The 20290-nt window shown below is 42.2% G+C and overlaps 1 protein-coding gene across 3 annotated transcripts in view; it reads right to left on the reverse strand.

Moving 5' to 3' along the window:
• Positions 1-888: 888 nt before the first annotated feature.
• Positions 889-20290, reverse strand: part of Gli3 (GLI family zinc finger 3) — a 273034-nt gene continuing 253632 nt past the window's right edge. For all 3 annotated transcript variants that reach the window (XM_047562531.1, XM_047562532.1, XM_047562530.1), the window contains exons 11-15: positions 16761-16910; positions 15331-15495; positions 9333-9623; positions 4746-5073; positions 889-3611 (exon numbers count right to left, since the gene is read on the reverse strand). In XM_047562531.1, the coding sequence (XP_047418487.1) occupies positions 1294-3611; positions 4746-5073; positions 9333-9623; positions 15331-15495; positions 16761-16910 (3252 nt within the window). In that variant the 3' untranslated portion in view covers positions 889-1293. The remainder of the gene's footprint in view (positions 3612-4745; positions 5074-9332; positions 9624-15330; positions 15496-16760; positions 16911-20290) is intronic.

Consider the following 20290-nt stretch of genomic DNA (forward strand, 5'->3'; position numbering starts at 1 on the left):
GGAATATAACATTTAACTTCTTAAATAGATGCTGCACTGGACAGAGAGGATAAGAACAATTGTATCCACACACAGCTACTAGTATCTTCTTCTATGCTCTCAAATACTAAAAATGGTTGAAGCAATTTATTCCCAATATCAATGTATGTGATGTTTCCTTTTACAACTAAATTTTAAAATAGGGCACTTAGAAGAGAAACCCTCCTTTACTATAGTGAAATTAACAAATGTTAATGATATAGCCAGTTGTGGGGTTGTTTAAATACCTATATACCTAGAACTATGTATAATCAATTCTCAGTTATCTAAGTCAATGGAGAAAGAGATGGGAACTAATCAACAAATATAGCAAACTCACCAGTATTCCCCAAACTAATTCTAACCAATTGCTTCAATCTAGAAGCTATCTAACTTCTTACTAGAACAGATGAAAGTAGCAGCATGTCTGAGTGTCACCAACTGCCCATCCCCTCTCTTTCCCTGCAGCATTAAACAGCACTGAATGCTCATGAAGGTAGAGAGAGAAGGCAAATGAAATAACTGAGAACTGACCATATAGACATACCCACCCAAAGCATGCTTATGGACAGGAAGAATTTAAAACCCAAACTGTGAGCAAACTATTTTCATTTGCAAGAGCCCCAAGGTTTTCTACTTCTGCGTAGCTTTCAAAAGTATGACTTGAATTGAATTAGGGGTTGGAAGCATGTCAACAATCTGCTATCTATGCTATAGTGCACCCACGAAAGATTCTTAAACTCACTATTCATATTTTGATTCTTGTGCCCAATGTGGGAATTAAAAAAAAAAAAAAAAACACGAAAACAAATCATTGAGCATATGTAAGAAAAAAAAAAAAAAGAAAGAAAACTGAACATGTAACCCCTTGGTCACAAGCACACTAACTGTTTTCCTTGGAATAACAGAGAAACATGTCAAATCCTTTAATTTGACCTCTCTTCTAAAAGAAAGAACATGCACATCACACATTTACATTGGTTTACTAAAAAAGGGGGGTGGGCTTACAGTTTAAAAAAATAAAGAGGGTGGCTTGAGTGTAACAATACTGATTCAAAACTGAAATGGAAGACAGTTTCTCCCTAGAATACCTTAGGGTTTTTCAGAGTCCTTTTCCATAAAAGGAATATACTTGAAACACATCCCAGTTTGGTGAGATGAGATTGCTAAAATACATACAGAACTAAAAAAACAAACCAGCAAAAAAAACGGAGTCAATTTAATCTTTCAACTCCTAATGTTTTACGTCTGTTTGCAGTCTTTCTTGCCTAACACCTATTGCATAACTGCAAGGAATTTGCTTTCTTCCGCGAGGGAGGTCAGCAAAGAACTCATGTCCCCGATAGCCATGTTGGTGGTGCTCACAGACAGGGCTGGGAATGGGAGGGACGCTCGTGGTGTGGTGAGGCGGGAGGAACTATGGGAAAGGTTCTGAATGATACTTGGGCTCAGGGCCCCTGACATCAGGCTGGAGTGGTCCCCGTCGTCTATGATGGCATCAAAATCAATCTGCACCCCTTCTAGGTCATGGCTGTCGAGGCTGTCAACTGTGCTTGTCACCTGGTTAGCACCCGGGGAAAGTAACTCAGAGTTTTCGGCACCGGCTCCCTGTAGCAGGCAGTTGGCATCTGAAATGGAAAATGAACCGGCTTTCGTATCTTGCTGACTGAAGCCCATGGTTTGGTCATAGAACTGACCAGAGTAATTCTGCATATTAGAACAGAGCTGCTGGGGCTGTCCTTGCATCTCCATCTTGATACCATTCACCCTGCAGGTTTGATTTGTGTCACTGAGCTGTCCTTGCTGCAGAGTGAGGCTGCCCCTTGGCATAGCCTGGCGCCTGCTGCCCCCATAGCTGGCACACGGTTGGTAGCCCCTGACAACTGCCAAGCTTGACGGTTGGCTGCTGATGCCATGAGTCCCCGGCAGGCAGCTCTCTGGCCCTTGATAGACATTGATGTGTGAGGTAGCACTAACCTGCCCTAGCATCTGCTGACCGGGGCGGCCTGCCCCCTGATGCTGCATGCTTTCACTGAGTAGTTGGTGAGTGAGGTACCCCTGTCCCATTGGGTCTTGGGTCTGCATGCCATTCACTGTGCTGCCAGCTGACTCATTTGGTGCCACGGACAGGCCAAAATCCAGTGGACCCCCACTCCCTTGCATGGTGGTGCCTTTCAGCTTCGAACCTTGTATGCCAGCACTGCACGCACTGTCTAGTGCACTAGGGGCCACTGGCTGCCTGTTGAGACAGCTCCCATACTGCTGGGCCTTATAGGGCTGTTCGTGGAAGGCATTTCCACTTATGCCAGTTCCACCGCCACTGTGGATCGCCAAGTGCTCTGGGCCACTGTAGGAGCTGCCATTCTCTCCCAGGGTCTGATAGCCCCCTGCAGGGCCAGTCCCACCCCTCCATGGATTCTGAGGGTGGACCACCATGTTGTTATATAACCCAAAGGCCCGGGCCTGCTGCATCCTGGACTGCTGGCCACATTTCAGCTTGGAGGAGGACAGGTCGGCACTTCCAGAGCTGACTTCATTCCACTGAATAGGCAAGTCGGTTTTGCTGCCTTCCGTGCAGGGCTGCTCCAGGGAACGGTACTGCTGGCCAATGTGGCTGTCTGGCAGCCCAGGTGGGTCAAAGTCGCTGGGCCCATGGGATACCTTGCTGTCATCTGAGGTGGTGCTCTGCAAGTGCTGTCCATACCCTGCTTGGTTCTGGGAATTTAAATACTGCACCACGTCATCCGGTAAGAAATCCTCATCGTTCAAGTTGGCATCGGCGTCCATGGTCAGGGACTCCAGAGTGACATTCTCGGTGATGCTGGGGGGGCAGGGGGACGTATGGAAGTGACGGGGCTGGCTTCCCTCAGGCCGGGTGTAATTCTGAAGCACTAAGTTTCGCTTTTCCACGGATGGAGGCAAACCCGGAGGATTGAAGCTGTTGAGGCTGCTGAAACGCTGAACCCTGGGTAGGGTCAGGTTCTCCGACACGGTCCGCACAGGGTCGCTGGCTCTCCTCACGCCGTTCCCCAGTGCATCATGAGGCATCAGATGGCGCCGGCCGTAGCTGTGGGCACCCCCGTCGCTGCATCTCCGCGGAGGGTGGACGGGAGGCAGGGTCACGCTGGCCTCCCTGCCATCCCCGAGCAGGGCCATCCTGGTCTTCAGGCTCAGCCTCTCCATGTGCGGCAGGGGCGTGGGTGGCGGCCCGCCGGTGGCAGCCGCGTACTTAGCCTTCAGGCGGTACTGCTGGGCGGGAGTGAGGCTAAGTAGACTGGGCAACCCATCGCCCTGGCTGGCCTCGCTGGACCTGCGTGAGGCGTCCGTGGAGATGGGGTCGTAGGAGTCCGCCACGCTGACGTTCTGAGGCCGGCCCTCGGCCTGCGAAGCCTCGCTGGACCTGCGGCTGGAGAAGCAGGGTGAGATTCCCGAGGAGCGGCGGCTGCTCAGGTAAGCAGAACTGATGGTGCTGGTGCTGCTGTCCCTCCTGTTGAGCATGTTCAGCATGGTGAGGTCCACCCCGGAGAGCTCACTTCTGTTCGGGAGAAGAGTCATGGGCCCGCCCGAACTGCAGTTATTACTGGACTGTGTGCCTGGAGAGACAGTGCGGAGAGAAGAAAGGGAGGGAGGATGTGAGACTGAAGATAACTTTAGCTAGGTGTTAGTCAATGTTTTCTGCAAAGGGCTGGTAGGAACTTTTTTTGGCTTTCCAAGTCACTGTGGTCTCCACAAGCACAATTACTCCACTCTGCAGTCTGGCACTCAAATGGCCATAGACGATCGTGAATGAATGAATGAATAGGTGTGGCTAGGTGCCAGGAATATCTTCCTTCCAAAATAAGGGGCAGGCTGTATGAACCCCAGGCTGTAGTTTGTAAATCCTTGACTTAAAGCACTAACAATTACTCCCTAAATTTGGTTAAGCTTCTCCACAGGTACTGTGCAAGAAGAAGACTTCTGAGATACACACAATGTTCAGGACCCTTGCAAATACAAGGGCCAAGGGTTATCCCATAAATTTCATATCCACACTCGGGGTTTTCTGTTTATTTCTCATCCTACAAATAGGTAACATCTGAGTTGCTGGAGTGGCAAGGGTCACCTTTAGAATGTGATTCAGATATTAAGTGTCACCTCAGAAGCAAAAATTGACATGGGGGCTGACCATGGGGAAGGATATTTGTCTTTCCTTGAACTTGGCCAACAGAAATGAAAGTAGTGGCTAACCTCTTAGTTTTAGATTTTGGAAACGACAATGTGAATCACTAATGCTTCTTCTTCTGGGATTTTCTTACCCAGGTTGAACAATTATGATTTCACAATTAGAATATGAGTTATTCAGGGCCGGGATTGTGGCTCAGTGGCAGAGCACTTGCCTAGCATGCGTGAGGCACTGGGTTCGATTCTCAACACCACAATAAATAAACAAACAAAATAAAGATATTGTGTCCAACTATAACTAAAAATATTTTTTAAAAAAGAATATGAGTTATTCACACTTTTTTTTAGTACTATTCTGTTACTGTCTAGTTTTAAAATATGACTCAGAAAGACAACTCAAATGGGTTCAACATTCATATGAACAGATTAAGTTAGCATCACCTTAGAATTGGTGGGGAAACCACCAAACATAAAACTGAGGACCCTGGTTCCCCTCACGGTGCTCTGGCCATATTTGAAAGAAGAGGAAACACCTGAGCAGAGGCATGGTCCAATGTAGGACTCACCATTTCCTATGAGAGGAGAGACCGCAGGGGCTTTGGGGGGTAGAATGGGGTTCAGTCGAGGAAGCATTCCATTCACTTGTTTTAGCCTTTCTAGTTTTACGTGCTCCATCCATTTGGTCCCTGCCGGGTTCCTCCTGGCTTGCAAAGCAAGGGCTGTGGTTGCAGTGGAAATGGTCGAGTCCATGACTGGGGTTTCATCAATGGCACTGAGGTCTGCTACACTACCTCCATCGGTCAGAGGAAGCTCGAGCCCACTGTTGGAATAGTTGCTGATGGGGGACTGTTGGCTGCTGCATGAAGACTGACCACCAGGGCTTGGCTGAGATGTCTGTTGGGGTCAAGAGGAAAGGAAAGAAATGTCACCAGGAAGAACAAAGGAAAGGATGCCAATAATGACGGCTCATGCAGGTGAAGACCTTCAGGATATCAGTTGGTTGAATGAGAAGAAAAACTATGTTCCAATGAATGGAGGTGGACTTTTGGGCCAAAACGACTGATGGACCACCAGGCTGATATGAAGGGGGAGGTGGTGAACAGCAGAGAAGGTTAGATGTGGTGTGACCAGCATAATATCAGAAATGGAATCCTGTCCTGAATGCCAACTCTGCTAACACACTTCTTCATTTCCCATCCTACTACCAGGACTTTATGCTTTGGGAACACAATAAAGGCACTCTCAACCTCAGTTTCCTTATCTATAAAATGGGGACAGTTTATCTTAAGGATTGTTCTTGGGAATTGATGTGAAACCCAGAGATCACAGACATATAAAAAGACCTGGGTAATAATAATTAGATTATAAAATGTTAGTAATTATTTTCTCAGGTGGTGCTAATCTTATGTTGTTGTTATTGTTGTTTTTTCTCAGCTAAAACATATATGCTCGATAGGATACATTACCTCCTCTCCAAGAAAAGCCCCTCTGAGTTGGTAATTCTGAGTTCCTAAGCTCTGTAATTCTTCTTCCCTCCTTTTACATTCTTCTGCTATTGTAGAACCTCAAGCAGGTTGTGGATCAAGGTAGCTCTGAGACACTCTGCCTCTGCCATATAGAGGGGAAGAAAGGCAGCAACTCACAGCTGTCTGGAGTCTGTGGCATGATTTTATAGTTCTCCTTAGTGTGCCCCAGCATTTCACTAGGAGAACTGGGAAATATTCCCCTCATCACAAACAAGTGGACTCTATAAAAAAAAAATTTATTCCCAACTAATGGGAACTTAATCCAACCCACTAGTTCTCGATCAGGGAAATTCTCATCTTCCCCCTACACCAGGGTTCCTGGAAATAAGGGGTGGAAAGCCAGACCATCCCAGTGCCTGGGGAGCACTACATAAAAGGGCCTGCAATGCCCAGGGCAGTTGGCACAACATAGAACTGTTCTATCTAAAATTCCAGTGGAGCCCTGGTTGATAAACATCTAAATCCCTTCATAAGCATAAGAAAAGTGATGTTCAGAGGAGTTAGTGACTGCCCAAAGTCACAAAGTTCATGGTGCAGCCAGGTGTGGTAGTCTAAGCTGGCTACTTGCATGCCTCTGAAGCAGCTTCTCCAGGTTACTATAAAAGCCGAGCTACTGACAGCAGCTAACTTCCAGGGAAAGAGAACTCCAGTTCCTCCTGGAGACTACTCAGTTACTATCTCAGGTGGAAAGCACAATGCTGGCACGAAGGGGTCTGTAGACAGAGGTTTTCTCAGTGGAACCCTTAAGTTTTTTCCCCCTGCTATCACAGTACATATATCCAAGGGAATGAACACTTTCCAAGTGAGTGCCACATGATACACTAACTCTGTCCTGGGCAACCAAGCAGATCAAAGAAAGATGCAAGTCTGATCAGGGGTATGTGAAGCCTTACATAATTTTTTGCCTCAGCAAAGACTTGGGTTGCCAGATCACTTGCTCCTTCCTAAGGTACTTGGGGTTTCCAGAGCTTTGGATGTCTTTCACTCCTGGACTGTCAAATCAGAATGTGTGTGTATGTGAACCTGTGTATATGAGTATTCATGCACACACATGCAGGTACACATTTCCACAGTGTGTGAGAAGGCACATATGCACTTACAATCAGAATACTGCTTAAGTGAGCTCAGACATTTACATAGATGCTAAATTGTTAACACTAGATGTATCTAGGGTCCAAGCATGAATTTATACTAGTCAGTACAGTAATTTAGTAAATTCTAGCATCTGCTTGGTCCACCCCAGTATGATTTCTTATGAAAACCTGGACAAACAGAACAATGAATTTAACAATCAAGCTCCACATTTTCCACATGCTGAGCGTTCAAAACACATTGCTTCTTTATTTGAAACACAGTTGAGTAATGCTCACTACCAAAGATATCACAAAGCCACAGATATTCAAGAAAAATGAAATGAAAAAAGTTGAATGTTCAAGTGAAAACAAAACTAAAAGAACAGACAAGCCAAAATTCCCTCACCTTATTACCCACTGTCCTTAGGAAGTGAGAACAAGACATTTAGGAGCATTAGACAGAAGAGATGTTGCATTAATAAGAAAAAAGAAGAAAGAATTTAATTTATAGCATGATGATCAAATTAAAGACGTTTTTAAAGAAAGCATTAGGAATGTAAATTTTATCTCCATTAATAAATGTCTATGAAAATATCTACTTACATTTAAATGTGTGTGTATACATACATACATAATAGGGTACTGCGGGAATGCGATTACATTATTAACCTCAGGGAGATTCAGTTTCTTCCCTGTAAAACAGCTCATGATCTCCTTTAGTTTTATGTTTCTATGACTTAATTAGTTTATAAAATATTTCACCCATTGGGACATCTCAAGTGTCACTGAGCCAAATCATGACAAATATTTATTTCTACCAATTTTGTTTTTAGATAATGGGTGTTTGGGGAGAAGAGGACAAACTTTCTCCAGCCTCGGATGCACATTAAAGGAATAAGAGACTCTGGGTTCTTAAAAGGGTCTAAGAACATAAATCATAGTCTTTTGATGACATAATCTAGGAGACTACAAATTCACTTTCCTTGTTTAATTAAACCTTTGAGAATAAACTGTTGAATATTTTGCACAGTTATTAAATAGGTGGACTTTGTTTTATGAAGTAGATATATGCTCACCTCCAAAAAAGTATATAAACCACAGTTTATGAAGTGATTAATAATATGGTGATCAATCATATATAAAATATTTAATTAAAATGCTTTATGAAAGCAAAGTACAGTGAGAAATAATGATAAAGCTGGATACCATATTTGTGCTATTTTGGGCTAGATTTGATGTCACTTTCGAAGACTCTAGAATTTAAAGAAAAACCTGCTTACTCATTAAAATGTAGTTTCCCATCCTGCCAATGCTGGCATGATATGTGCACATGTACTTCTGTAATGACCTCACTCATGAATTCATAGAATTCATCCAATTGCTGGACTTCTCACATTTTAAGAAAATGCTTCCTTAAATTTGGTATAAATCTGCCTAGTCAATCATTTCTTTGTGCCCAGAAAGCTAAGCATATTATTTCTATCTGGTACATTTCTTCCACCGGTCAGAGTGGCAAACTTATCACAATATATATGCAAAATGAAAATCATTATACAAATGACCAAATATAAATGTACTCAATCTTGCTTAATAAGTATTCTTTTAATTTTTCTTTTTATCCTTTTGAAATTTTAGGTGTTTTATCAAAGTTCATACATGAAGCAAAATCACCAAATGAAGTCAGAAAGCAGCAGAAAGAGTAGTAGTAGCCACGTATTCTAATAGTTACCAGACTAAAACAATGCCTGACTACAAGAAGTTTTCAAAATCCTTCTTCATTCTCACTCTCATAGATTCAGGCACAAATGGAGAAATGGTCCCAGTGTATCCAATCTCTACTCCGATACTGTTGTTTGTAAATATCAACCCTACTCTGCCATTCCCCATTGCCAGCAAAACCTACCCTTCCTATCCTCCTGCCTCTTCTGTGCATCTTTGTGAGGCCCAGAGCTGGTGTACCTCTGCTTGCTCTTCCTCCCTCAAGCCTCGCTCTTGCCAACTGGAAGTGCTAAACTCCAGTGCTAAACTCCATGTCCTCTTGGCCTCTGCCCTCTGAGTACACTGACATCTCTTTCCTGAATGCGCCTTACAAAGACCTGTGTTTAAGCTCTCCCATCACCCTGAGTGGTATTTGTTTTTCAATCTCTCTCCCACTGGACTGCATACTCCTATACGGATTGTAGCTTATTTACTTTTGGGTCCCCAGGACAAAGAACACAGAAAACACGTTTATGGAAAAGCTCAATAAATGATTTTCTACCTTCAAGGCACACTGACAAGATAAAGAGTCATGTCTCTGCCTGCCATGAGGGGTATGGCTCTGAATCAATTTTAAAAATCAGTTAAGAAACTTGGAAGCTCTATCCTGAGTGGAGTTATTCTAAGCAGATAAACTTCGAGTAAGCAGTCCAGGTCACAGGCTCATGACCTCCTCAAATCAAAGTGGCCTGATGCAGTGAGGATGGGAGTGGTCATGTCCTTCTTAATGCCCTGCTGGGCTCTTTCAAATGACCCTAGGCCAACTTTGGGAAAATCAGGAGAGTGAATGACATACCATGGGTTTCTCAGCCTTGACTGTCTTCACCTGGAGGCACTCCTCCCGCTTTGAGGTAGTGTTGCTGAGGTCCTTCTGCTCCCCAAGGGCTCCCTGAGTCGGCCGGCCAGGTGACCTGGACTGTGAATGGCTGCCAGAATCTCTTGGAGGTGGGGGCCGAGGATGCATGTCCCCACGCTGCTTCTTGGTGACATGAGCCTCAGGGCCATGCACAGTCTTCACGTGTTTCCGAAGGGAGCTTGGGTCTGTGTAACGCTTAGTGCAGCCTGGGATTTTGCACACATAGGGTTTCTGCCAAATGCAACAGAGTGAGACAATAGGTTGTGATGAAAGTGATTAAACCCCAGCCCCACAGTCCTCTGTGGTTGCTCATTACAGTTTTAATTCTTTCAAAACACTTTACAAAGCTCAGAGGTACTCAAATACCTCTAGGAACTAGTGGTTTAATAAGGCCGTTTGGACATGGTCCAGTGTCCATAGAATCTGGCTTAACAGATTACTATTTTTGAGAGCTCAGGGAGAGCTAAGAATGTATAAATTGCCTTTATGTTCTTGGAAGCATTTATGCTGTGAGTGGGAAGAAGTACCACGGTGCCTTGACAGGCACTCAGTAGGCATCTGGTGATGATGATGACGGAAGGAGGCTTAAGGGACTCTCATCATCTAATCAGGAGAATGCTGCACACCTTTCAGGAGAGAAAATTTTGTGTCAAGAAATTTCTTTACGCATATCCTTGTTCTGGAAGTTAATATAATTCCGTAATGGAAATGGGCTATTTACACATAGGCATAATAAAAAAGATTGTCTACAGCCTCTCCAATGTTAGATGTCACTAAAATGTGTTCCTCTGGGCAGTATTGCAACTGTGTGGGAATGTTCAGGGTTCAAAAGGTCCAGGGCCTCTCTGGTCTTCAGAGCTATCAAGCCCTGCTGCAGATGCTCCAGGTTGACACACTGCCCAGCCAAGATTCCTGGTCTGCACTCATCTCCTGAGTAACTCAGTTCTACAAATCATTTCATGATCATTTCACTTTCTACGTGAGTCTGTGGTCAAGTCTCTAGATAGAGTTATAAACATTATATGGATGCTAATAGCTGGATATTTATTCACACTGCTGGCCTCTGCCTATGACTAACATCAGAACTGTGATTTTGTTCACTTGGCTCCAAAATCATCTATTCATGGATCATGTATGAATAAAGTTGGCCCTTTATATCCAAGGGTTCTGCATTAGCAGATTCAACAAACCAGACTGAGAATATTTAAAAGAAAAATTTGGTGTGCACAAACTTTTTCTTGGCATTATCTGCTAAGTGATATAGTATAACAACTATTTACATAGTATCAGGTATTGTAATAACCTAGAGATGGAGTATATGGGAAAATGTGCATACATTGTATGCAAATACTATGCCATTGTTATGTAAGGGACTTGAGCATTCTTGGATTTGGGTATCTGCGAGGGACCTGGAAATAATCTTTTGCAGATACCTAGAAATGACTGTATACATTTATATCCATGTATAGCAGAGGATGATCCATTAGGTAAGCAATTGTCATAAAAATCATGATTAATATAATGTATCTATTACATTTAAAAAGATGCCTTGTCTTGCAGAATGTATGTCTAAAAGATGCTTTTTCGCTAAAAGCCCAAGAACAGACTGAAAGTGACCTAAAATGCTGAAATGCCCTAATGCAGTGCTGCAAAGATTCCGAAAATTATCCTGAGAGACTGCACCTTCAAATTTGAGATTCCTCTGGGTAGAACTGATTCCCATTAACTTGAATTATATCTACTCAAGACCTTGTGTGATTTGCAGCACACACACACACACACACACACACACACACACATATATATATAATAAAATGAGTGCATCAAATTCTCTGCATTAGGGACAAAAGAATGGCCCTGACGATTAGTGCCATTACCTTCCAGTGCTCTGACATAGGCTCTATGCTTGCTCCTGGCATTGCCATGACAAATTGTTCCATGAGCAAGCAGAATGGGTGTATGGGGCATTTGTGTGTGGTGGGAAGATGGAGCACAAGGTGGGGCCCATGATGTGTCTGAGGAGCTACTACACTTCTATAAATATATGCATGTGAATAAATGGATTAGTCTAGAATTGTGGACATGGTTGACGTCTAATGAGAACAAGAATGTGTGTCAGAAACTGTATTGTCAAAATAACAGTACACACTAGTACACCTGCAACTATGTGCCCATGCATGTGAACATACACATTATCCATCTACAAAAATCCAAAAGAACACAGGTTCAGGACATTAAAGCTTTTCAGAAAAGCACATTAACCCAATTATGCAGTTTGGCCTCCAAATTTTGTTGTGATAAGTAATTGCGATGATATATTCACATATATTCATATATAGGCACTGGGTAAAATCAGCAGATACATTTTCTACTGACTTGGTAGAATTTGCCCAATACATTTTTTCATTAAACATTTAATGACTCCTATTCTATGCAATACTCTGTGATCACAAAGTTGTATTTGGCAGAATTTAACCCCGAGGAATATAAAATCCTTAATGTAATCCTTGTATTTTGTATATAAAATCTCATTTTCTGGTACAAAAAATAAGATACTATGTAGTTTTCCACAATGTAAAGTGTGAATACTAACCATGCAGACAAAGAAAGAACTGTTTTTCAGTTGGGATGATCCTGAAAGGTGTCAGTTATTAAGTTTCTCTATCTGGTTCTAATGCTCAGGTTGTGGGGTTATGTTAATTGCCAAATGAGACCATGTCCATCAAGTTCTTACCACAATGCATGACACATGGTAAGCCCTGAACAGATGGACCTTTTATTAGGAGAAAGCATTTCAGTTCAGTCTTGAAAAGAGGAAGAAATTCCCAGGGATAAAAAGGAAGGCAAGAGAATGCCAAAAGGAGTGTCCTGAGCAGAGTTCTAGCAGCAGGACCGCTTCACTCCTGTTGGCATGGTGTCATGCAGCATGGGATTCTGAAAGGTTCCATTCACAGTCATGATAGTGAGAGGTTGGAACTGGAGGGGCCGTTGGGGAAGGAGTGAGAAAAGGCACTGACACAAGTTAGGGAGTCTAATCTTTTCCTGCACAAAAGAGCCACTGGAGCTTTTGAGAAAGGGACATCCAATCTAATCAGTGCAAGGAAACTTGTTCAGAGAGAACTTTGGGAGGAATGTGAGCTACAGGGTCTGGAACAGGGAGTCCTGTCAGAAATGTCACTGAAGGTCCCTGAAGGGCAGAACAGCTTCCTGGACAGAGAAGCACCAGAATGGCTTCAATGGGGAAAATACTAGATAATTTAACTAGTATTTAATAGGATAATACTATAACAGGGCAGGTAAATTTTATGGCAGCCACAAAGGTCATGTGATTAACCCAAACCTTTCCTCATCTACTTCTAATTTATTAAATTCTTTCCCAGACCTAGAATAACAAAGGGCTCAGCACAAAACAAGCTGTCAATATTTGTTGAATGAATAAATGAAGTTATAAATAAGAGAGCAATTAAATTAGATGAAAGTGATTATATTGATTTATCTAGTTTGTTCTAATTACACAAATTTAGATTTCCTAAACAAACTTATTTTGGGTGTATCTGAGATGGTCTATCATTTCATGTATAAGGTCAAACAAAGATTTGCACATAGAGTGGAGAAAAATGATTTACATGTTTATGAATAAAATTTGAATTATGTTTTTATGATTAAGGTTAAAAAATGTAACTGCTCAAACTTGATAAAAATATTATTGGCTAAGGTATCTTTTAGTCTAATAAGGTATTCAATTCTCATATACACTGAACTTTTGACTTCACTGAAGACAAGTTCAACTATAATACACTTGACTAAAGCAAACAGATGTAATCACATATTTTAAGTGAATGAAAAGATTTAAAAAACCTCAGGAAGCATCTTATATTATGTACAATGAGAATCCTAACATGTGCACTGCCTGAATTTCTCCACAATGGGAGAGAAGGTTGGTCTAAAATCTATAAACTGTAGCTAGGCACAGTCGTACATGACTGTGATCCCAGAGGGTGGCAAGTTCAAGACCAGCCTCAGCCATTTAGTGAGTCTCTGTCTCAAAATAAAAAAAAAAAAATTTAAAAAAAATGAAAAGGGTTGGGGATGTTGCTCAGTGGTAGAATGTCCTTGGGTTCAATTCCTAGTAGCAAAAATTAATTAAACTCTATAGGAGTGAATACTCTCTTGTACTCAAATATATAAAATACAGCTAAGTACATTAATTAGTTGAACCCCTTAAAAACTTGAAATACAATTAATGTAGCAAAATAATTCTTTTAAATTGCACAATTCCATGGCATTTATACACTCTTGATGTTATGCAATCATCACTACTAATTCCAGAACATTTTCATTACCCCCAAATGAAACCTCATATATATTAGCAGTCACCCCTATTTCCTTCCACCAGCAACTTGGCCAGCGCTCATCTACCTCCTGTCTCTATGAATTTGTCTATTCTTTAGACCCCTAAATTAAGTAAAAAAAAAAAAAAAAAAGCATAACAGATGATAACACTGTAACTATTGCACACGGTAAAAGCATTTTTGACACAAAAAACAGAATGTGTCATCTCCTTTAAAAATGTCTTCAAATAGTTGGTCAATAAGACATTCCAAACACCTCTCATTTCCTTAGTCCAGTTTAACCTTTTCAAAAAGAGTTGGTGTGGGCGGGGGTTGTAGCTCAGTGGTAGAGCACTTGCCCAGTATGTGTGAGGCACCGGGTTCGATCCTCAGCACCACATAAAAATAAATAAATAAAGGTACTATGTGTCCATCTACAACTAAAAAATATATTTATAAAAAAGAGTTGGCATATATGGACTTGCAAGTGTGAATATGTTGTGAGTGTGCTTTTGGAGTGTGTGGTTAATCCTATTAGAGATGGTTTTGCTCTATCAGTTCAGCTGAAAGAAAATTTGGTGAAGACCTTAAAGTCAAATGGTTCCGAGTGGAATGCCTCATTTTATTTTGACCAGATGTTCTCTGTCTGCATCTGCTGAGGTCTTGACAGTCACTCCACAGTCTTACATGTGCAAACTGCTCCTTCTCCAACACATTTCAAGCAATCTGATAGCATGTTTTATAGGACTGAGGTATGTTTTGTGTTTTTAGTTGGTGCTCCCATTTCTACCCAAAATGGGGGAAACCTTGATGTCAGTCTCTTAATTCATTCAAAAGAAGGCTTTACAGAGGAGCCAGCATTTGACCTAGACCTCCAAGAAGTAGGAGGTCTCTGGATAGATAGGCCTCAAAATGTAAGCAAATTGAAATTCACTGATACCAAATTGCTTCTCGGCAGTTTGTGGGGATGACTACCTAAAAATAAGAGCAACACCACAGGAACCACCCATTACCATGAAGTTTCATTCAGTAAATTATCTTAAATAACTAACTGGGTTTCTGAGAATATCTTCCAAGATCCTTTGGAATTCAGAACATAGGGAAACTGCATTTGAGCCATGGCTGGTTGTTCTATTAGTCCTATTATTTTTTTTTTAAACATATTTGAAGATACCACTTGGAGAAAGCAAATAAAACTGGCTATTTCAGCAGTAGGTTAGCACTTGTCAATGTGCTCCTTCTGAATCTATCTTCAATGCTCACAGGATTGCTCTTTGAATGGACTCATGTTACTCTGAACAGAGCAAGCAGCTGGAAATCCAAGTTAAATGCTTGCACTGCTTGACCAGTAGGTGGCAGTTCTAAACAACATGAAACTAAGTTCACGGGGAATTTTAAGAAGTTCCCTCTTCCTCTATACATGCTCCAACTGAGGCCCAGTTTTCAGCCCCACCTCCAAGTCCAAGTCTTCACCTGTCCCATAGGAGCCCACTTACACTGGGAACAGTCAGAAGAGAAAAAGCAGAATACGCCTGCCTTTCTATGTATACCCCCATGAGGGTTCTTTGTTTCTGCCCATGAGCTCAGGGCCCATGGAGGATGCTTACCTCATTGGAATGTGTTCTGTTTTGGTGCTTGGCGCGATCAGAGGCATTTGAGAAGGCCTTGTTGCAGCCTTCATGCTCACAGACGTATGGTTTCTCTCCAGTGTGAGATCTCAAGTGCGTTTTCAAGTTTTCTAGTCTCGAGTAGGCCTTTGTGCAACCTTCAAACTGAGGACAACAGGTAAATCTGGATTACTCCACACAATGCACCGGCAGCTTATGCCTAACCCTCCCTCAAAGTGGATGAAAACCTGACGTTTCAAGGGTCAGCAGCTTTTCAAAACCACGGAACAAAAACTCCACTAAACTCTGCATTTATTGGGATTCAGATGTGGCTTGAGGCAGTTCAAGATAAAGCATTTTCAGTGCCAGTAAAAGTCCTGAAGTTTTTTTTTTTTTTTTTTTTTTTTTAATAGACCGCTCAATGTGGACAATGGATTTCATTATCTGCTCATTGATCTCCTCAAATTCCCACTGATTTCAGATTCAGCACAAAGTTCATTAATATGGCTTTGTGTCCATACAAAGACCTGGAATTTGATCATGTTTGTAAAGGGCCTTTAAGATGTAAAGTACGAAGGCTGAGTAGGGCCCAGTGTGCCTTCCGGGTACATCAGTGAGAGAATGCTTAGCTTCATGGCAGCCCTGGCCCACTCCTGAAGTCTGTACTGTGCCCTGGAGACTAACCAGGAGAAACTTTAAAATCAGGTGCAGTTTGAGTATCCCTTACCTAAAATACTTGGGATCAGAAATGTCTTGAATTTTTTCAGATTTTGGAATATTTCACATACATTATGAGATTCCTTTGGTATGGGACCCAAGTTGAAACATGAAATTCATTTATTTTTTCATGCACACCTTATATACACAGCCTGATCATAATTTTATACCATATTTTTATTGTACCTGTGTTTTGACTGCAACCAGTCACATGAAGTCAGGTGTGAGATTTTCCACTCCTGGCATGATACAGGTGCTAAAAATTTTCAGATTTTAGAGCATTTTGGATTTTTTCTTTCTTTTTTTTAATTAGGGATGTCCTACCTGGACAGGGATTAGCTTTTTAAAAAGTCAACTTAAACTCTTTAAGTTGGAAGCTGGTGCCTCCCTTTGCCTTCTAAGCTTCTGCTACAATGAGTTGTTAGATTGGGGAAGGTACTGTGGCCAAGAGCTCATTCCCAGTACCAGCCTTTTCCCTCTTAGCCACCCTGCAGAGCTGATCTGTCTAACTGGGCAGCTCAAAAACCCAGGTATTCATCACCAGATGATGTGCCTTCTTTCTTCTGACCACCACCAACCTTGCTGCCCTCCAGCTGAAGTCATCAGCACACACAACCAGGAAGAATATGAGGAAGGACCCATAAGGTAAGGCCTGACACCCACACATGGAAGGGGACACCCTCTGCCTGCCTGCCAGCCACTTGTGTACTCACAGTGCATTTATGAGGCTTCTCGCCTGTGTGTCTCCTCATATGCACTACCAACATATACTGGGCTTTGAAGGGTTTCTGTTCCCTTGAGCAGTCAAGCCACCGGCACACAAACTCCTTCTTTTCTCCATGAATATGGTCATTATTGATATGCTGGGGAAAAGAGAGAAATAAAACGGAAATCCATTACTCATTTCTGAAAGCAATGCTCAATCTTAAGTCCTAAAGGATAGAGGAAGAACTTAACCAAGTGATATGTTTTTAAAAATTCTAGTTAGTATACTTCTTAAGTAAGTTTTCTCTCTCTAATTCCATATGTATGCTCCCCTGAGAGCAGCAATGACATGAAAGGAGAGGAAGCCGGGTATCTCTGAAAAAGTACCATATCAGGCAGAGTTTAATGCTGAGTTTTGGGAATGGCTACTTGCGAGATGGCGTCAGACATTCTTGTCCTCTCTGGGCCTCCATCATTTTTCATCTGCCAAGGGAAGGTCAAGGTCAAGGACTGCACACATACTCTCCAGCTATCCTGTGCTTTTGGGAGGGAACACACGCATGCATCCCTGTTACACAAACACACACACAATTCCATAACAAGGTACAAGAAAAGCACTTTTCAAACTGAACTTCAGGTTTAAATAAGTTTCCTCCTGAATCACAGTGAGAAGAAACAGATCCTGAAGAAAAGAAATACATAATGATCAACAAATGATTTGGTCTCCTGGGTCTTCTTTTTTTTTTTTTCACATACAAGATAAAGAATGGACTTCCTAGTTTCTAAGGTGGTTTCCAGCTTTAGAATTCAACTAATTTGGTCTTCAAAATGAAGATGAATTTCCCTGAATTCTTCATCAATTCAAAGCTTTAGAACCAGTTTTTATCTCTTTCCTTGGATGAACGCATCAAGTACCCTACAAACAGGAGACACGAGAAACAGCCCCAGGAGGAGAGGACATTTTTCATTTGGATCAAATTAATGTTAATTTAAGTAATCCGAGTACACTGTTTAAAAGTCCAGTTTTGGACTACTGAGGAGATTTGTATACTGTTTTTATTCTCTGGTTATCCTGCATTTGCCTTAACTTAGGGCTGTTGCAAGCACTTTTACAAATGTACACGGAAATACAGCACTTAAAAATTCATCGAATGAATGACAGTTCCCTTGGGTTCTGTGCACTGCATGGAAGTGACACTAACATTTAATTACTTGCTGCTAAGTATCCTGCTCCTAATAAAGGTGAAATTCAACCACCAGAGTCGCCTTTCCCAGTTACTCCACTAGGTGGCCTTCTGCTTCAGGAAAAAAAAGTTTCACTGGGGAAAAAAAAAGTTTTTCATGCTGTTTCTAGAGCTAAAAACTGGTTGAGGGCACAGAAAATAATTTTTATTCTTTCCTTTCCTTGAGAGGCTCTGATGAATAGAAAACAGTAGCATATCAGAGCACACCAGCAGACAGTCAACATCTCTTAGGAAAATGAAAATGACAAAGATGGTAACAGATACTCAAATACCATGTAGTATAGTAGCCCTGTGGTCAATGGATGTGGGTTTCCTATCAGAAGTCAGCCATCCCAAGAATAAGTGCTTCTTAAAAGTTGTGATGGTGTACACAAGTCAATAAAGAGAATTGATGAGCTAAACGGGGGACGACATGCAATCATTACATTCATGCTTCAAGTATATCTTCATACCCCATACACATTACCCAGGCTTGTCCCAAGCATGTGCTGAAGCCCAGCTCTTGAAACCAAGCCCACACAATATGACAGGTTCTATCAATTCTCCTTTCCCGAAAGAAAAATAAATGACCACACAAAATCACTTCATAAAAATTGCCCTTCCTTCAGTTTTCCAAGTTATTAGGGATAAATAAATTGGGTGCTTGGATTAAGAGAGAAAAGGAAGGGAAGAATGAAAGGAGGGAGGGAGAGAGGAAGGGAATAAAAGTTAAAATTGGGAAATGAGAGTTATGAATTGTGCTGAGCCAACTCCCTGAAGTTGGGAGTCATGGCTTTTTTTCCTTTTTTTGAAAATATTTTTAGTTATAGATGGACACAATACCTTTATGTATTTCTCTGTGGTGCTCAGGATCAAATCCGTGCCTCACACATGCTAGGCAAGTGCTCTTCCACTGAGCTACAACCCCAGCCTGAGTCATGGCTTTTTAGTTTCATATTCTCAGTCGCAATGTCCTGATACCTGGCAGGTACTCAGTAAATATTTGTTGAACTGATTTGACCCATGCAGCGAAGTAAATGTTCACTGGGGCAAAAGAAATTATACCGTACACTTTTGTTTATCTGAATGCAACTTCATTTCACCTGGTACCTAGACAATAAGAATTTAACATGAGGTATTTCATTACTTTAAAATAATATGCTCTCAAGAATTCAGAAAGATTTGAAAGATATTCAAATATGAACCCCCTCTTGCTGGGTGGAACAAAAGGAATGCACTGAGATTGCAACATTTCTTTCCTCTCATGCATTCATGAGGATGTGCTGGCTGCACTCACACCAGGCCCTGAGTTGGGGAGTAAGACACACATGAATCCTGCCCCAAGGAAATTACAGCCTCCTGGAGGAAAATAGATAATGACTTAAATTACTATACAATTAAAGTCGTGATAAGTGTTGTGAAGGGAAATAATGGGTTTTATAAAAACACATAACAGCGGGTCCTACATCAGAGCACAGCATTAGGCATCAGGCTTGGCTTCTCAATGCTGAAAGCAGACCTGAAAGATTGAACAGAGACCTGCCAGATGTGCAGGTTAGGGTGGAAGTAGAGAAAAAGGGACACTATTGTAGACAGATGACAAGGATGTACCTGCAGAAGGACAGAGTTCAGTGCCTTATTGAGGATCAGGGTGAGGCAAGGCAGGAGAGAACTGGCCAGGCAGATCCTGCAGGCCTTGTGCACCGACTCTGCTTGGCATGGTGAGAAGGCAGGAGATTCCCCAACAGGTCGAATGGACACTGGTGGGGTGGCCAAGTGTGGATTAGCTTGCCATGGCTCACCCAAATTGCAGTATGCTGTTTTAGGCCTCCAGCAGGGAGGTTGTCGGGGAGACTCCTGGACAGAACTCACATATCTCCTATGAGAAAGTCAGCTCTTGCATGCCTACCCCAGAGGAGGACATCAGGGTAACTGATGCTACCAGGGCAATTAGATAACCAATCGTGGGAGGCACCAACAGCAGTGAGTATAAAAAGACTTTCATTTCCCCTCCTGTCCTAGCCAATACACTGGAGGAACTGCACTCCAGAAGGACAGAGAGGGGGCTTTTCTTGGAGGCCAACCTGGACCCTGGCTCCTTTAGGTGAGGCAGAAGAAGGAAAGCAGACTCCCAGCTCCTTTGCAAAGTGTCCTTCGCTGGTAATAGGGAGGTGATGGCTCTGGATGAGATTAGAGGTCTAAAGGTGACATACTTTGGCACCCAAAGGGAGCCAGGAGGTTGTAGAATCTACCTGTAGTGGGGTTGAGATGTCTGCCACTAAGCAGGAAGGGAGAACTGTCAATGAACTAAGGAG

Source organism: Sciurus carolinensis, chromosome 8 (genome assembly GCF_902686445.1).
Source record: "Sciurus carolinensis chromosome 8, mSciCar1.2, whole genome shotgun sequence".
Lineage (NCBI taxonomy): Eukaryota > Metazoa > Chordata > Mammalia > Rodentia > Sciuridae > Sciurus > Sciurus carolinensis.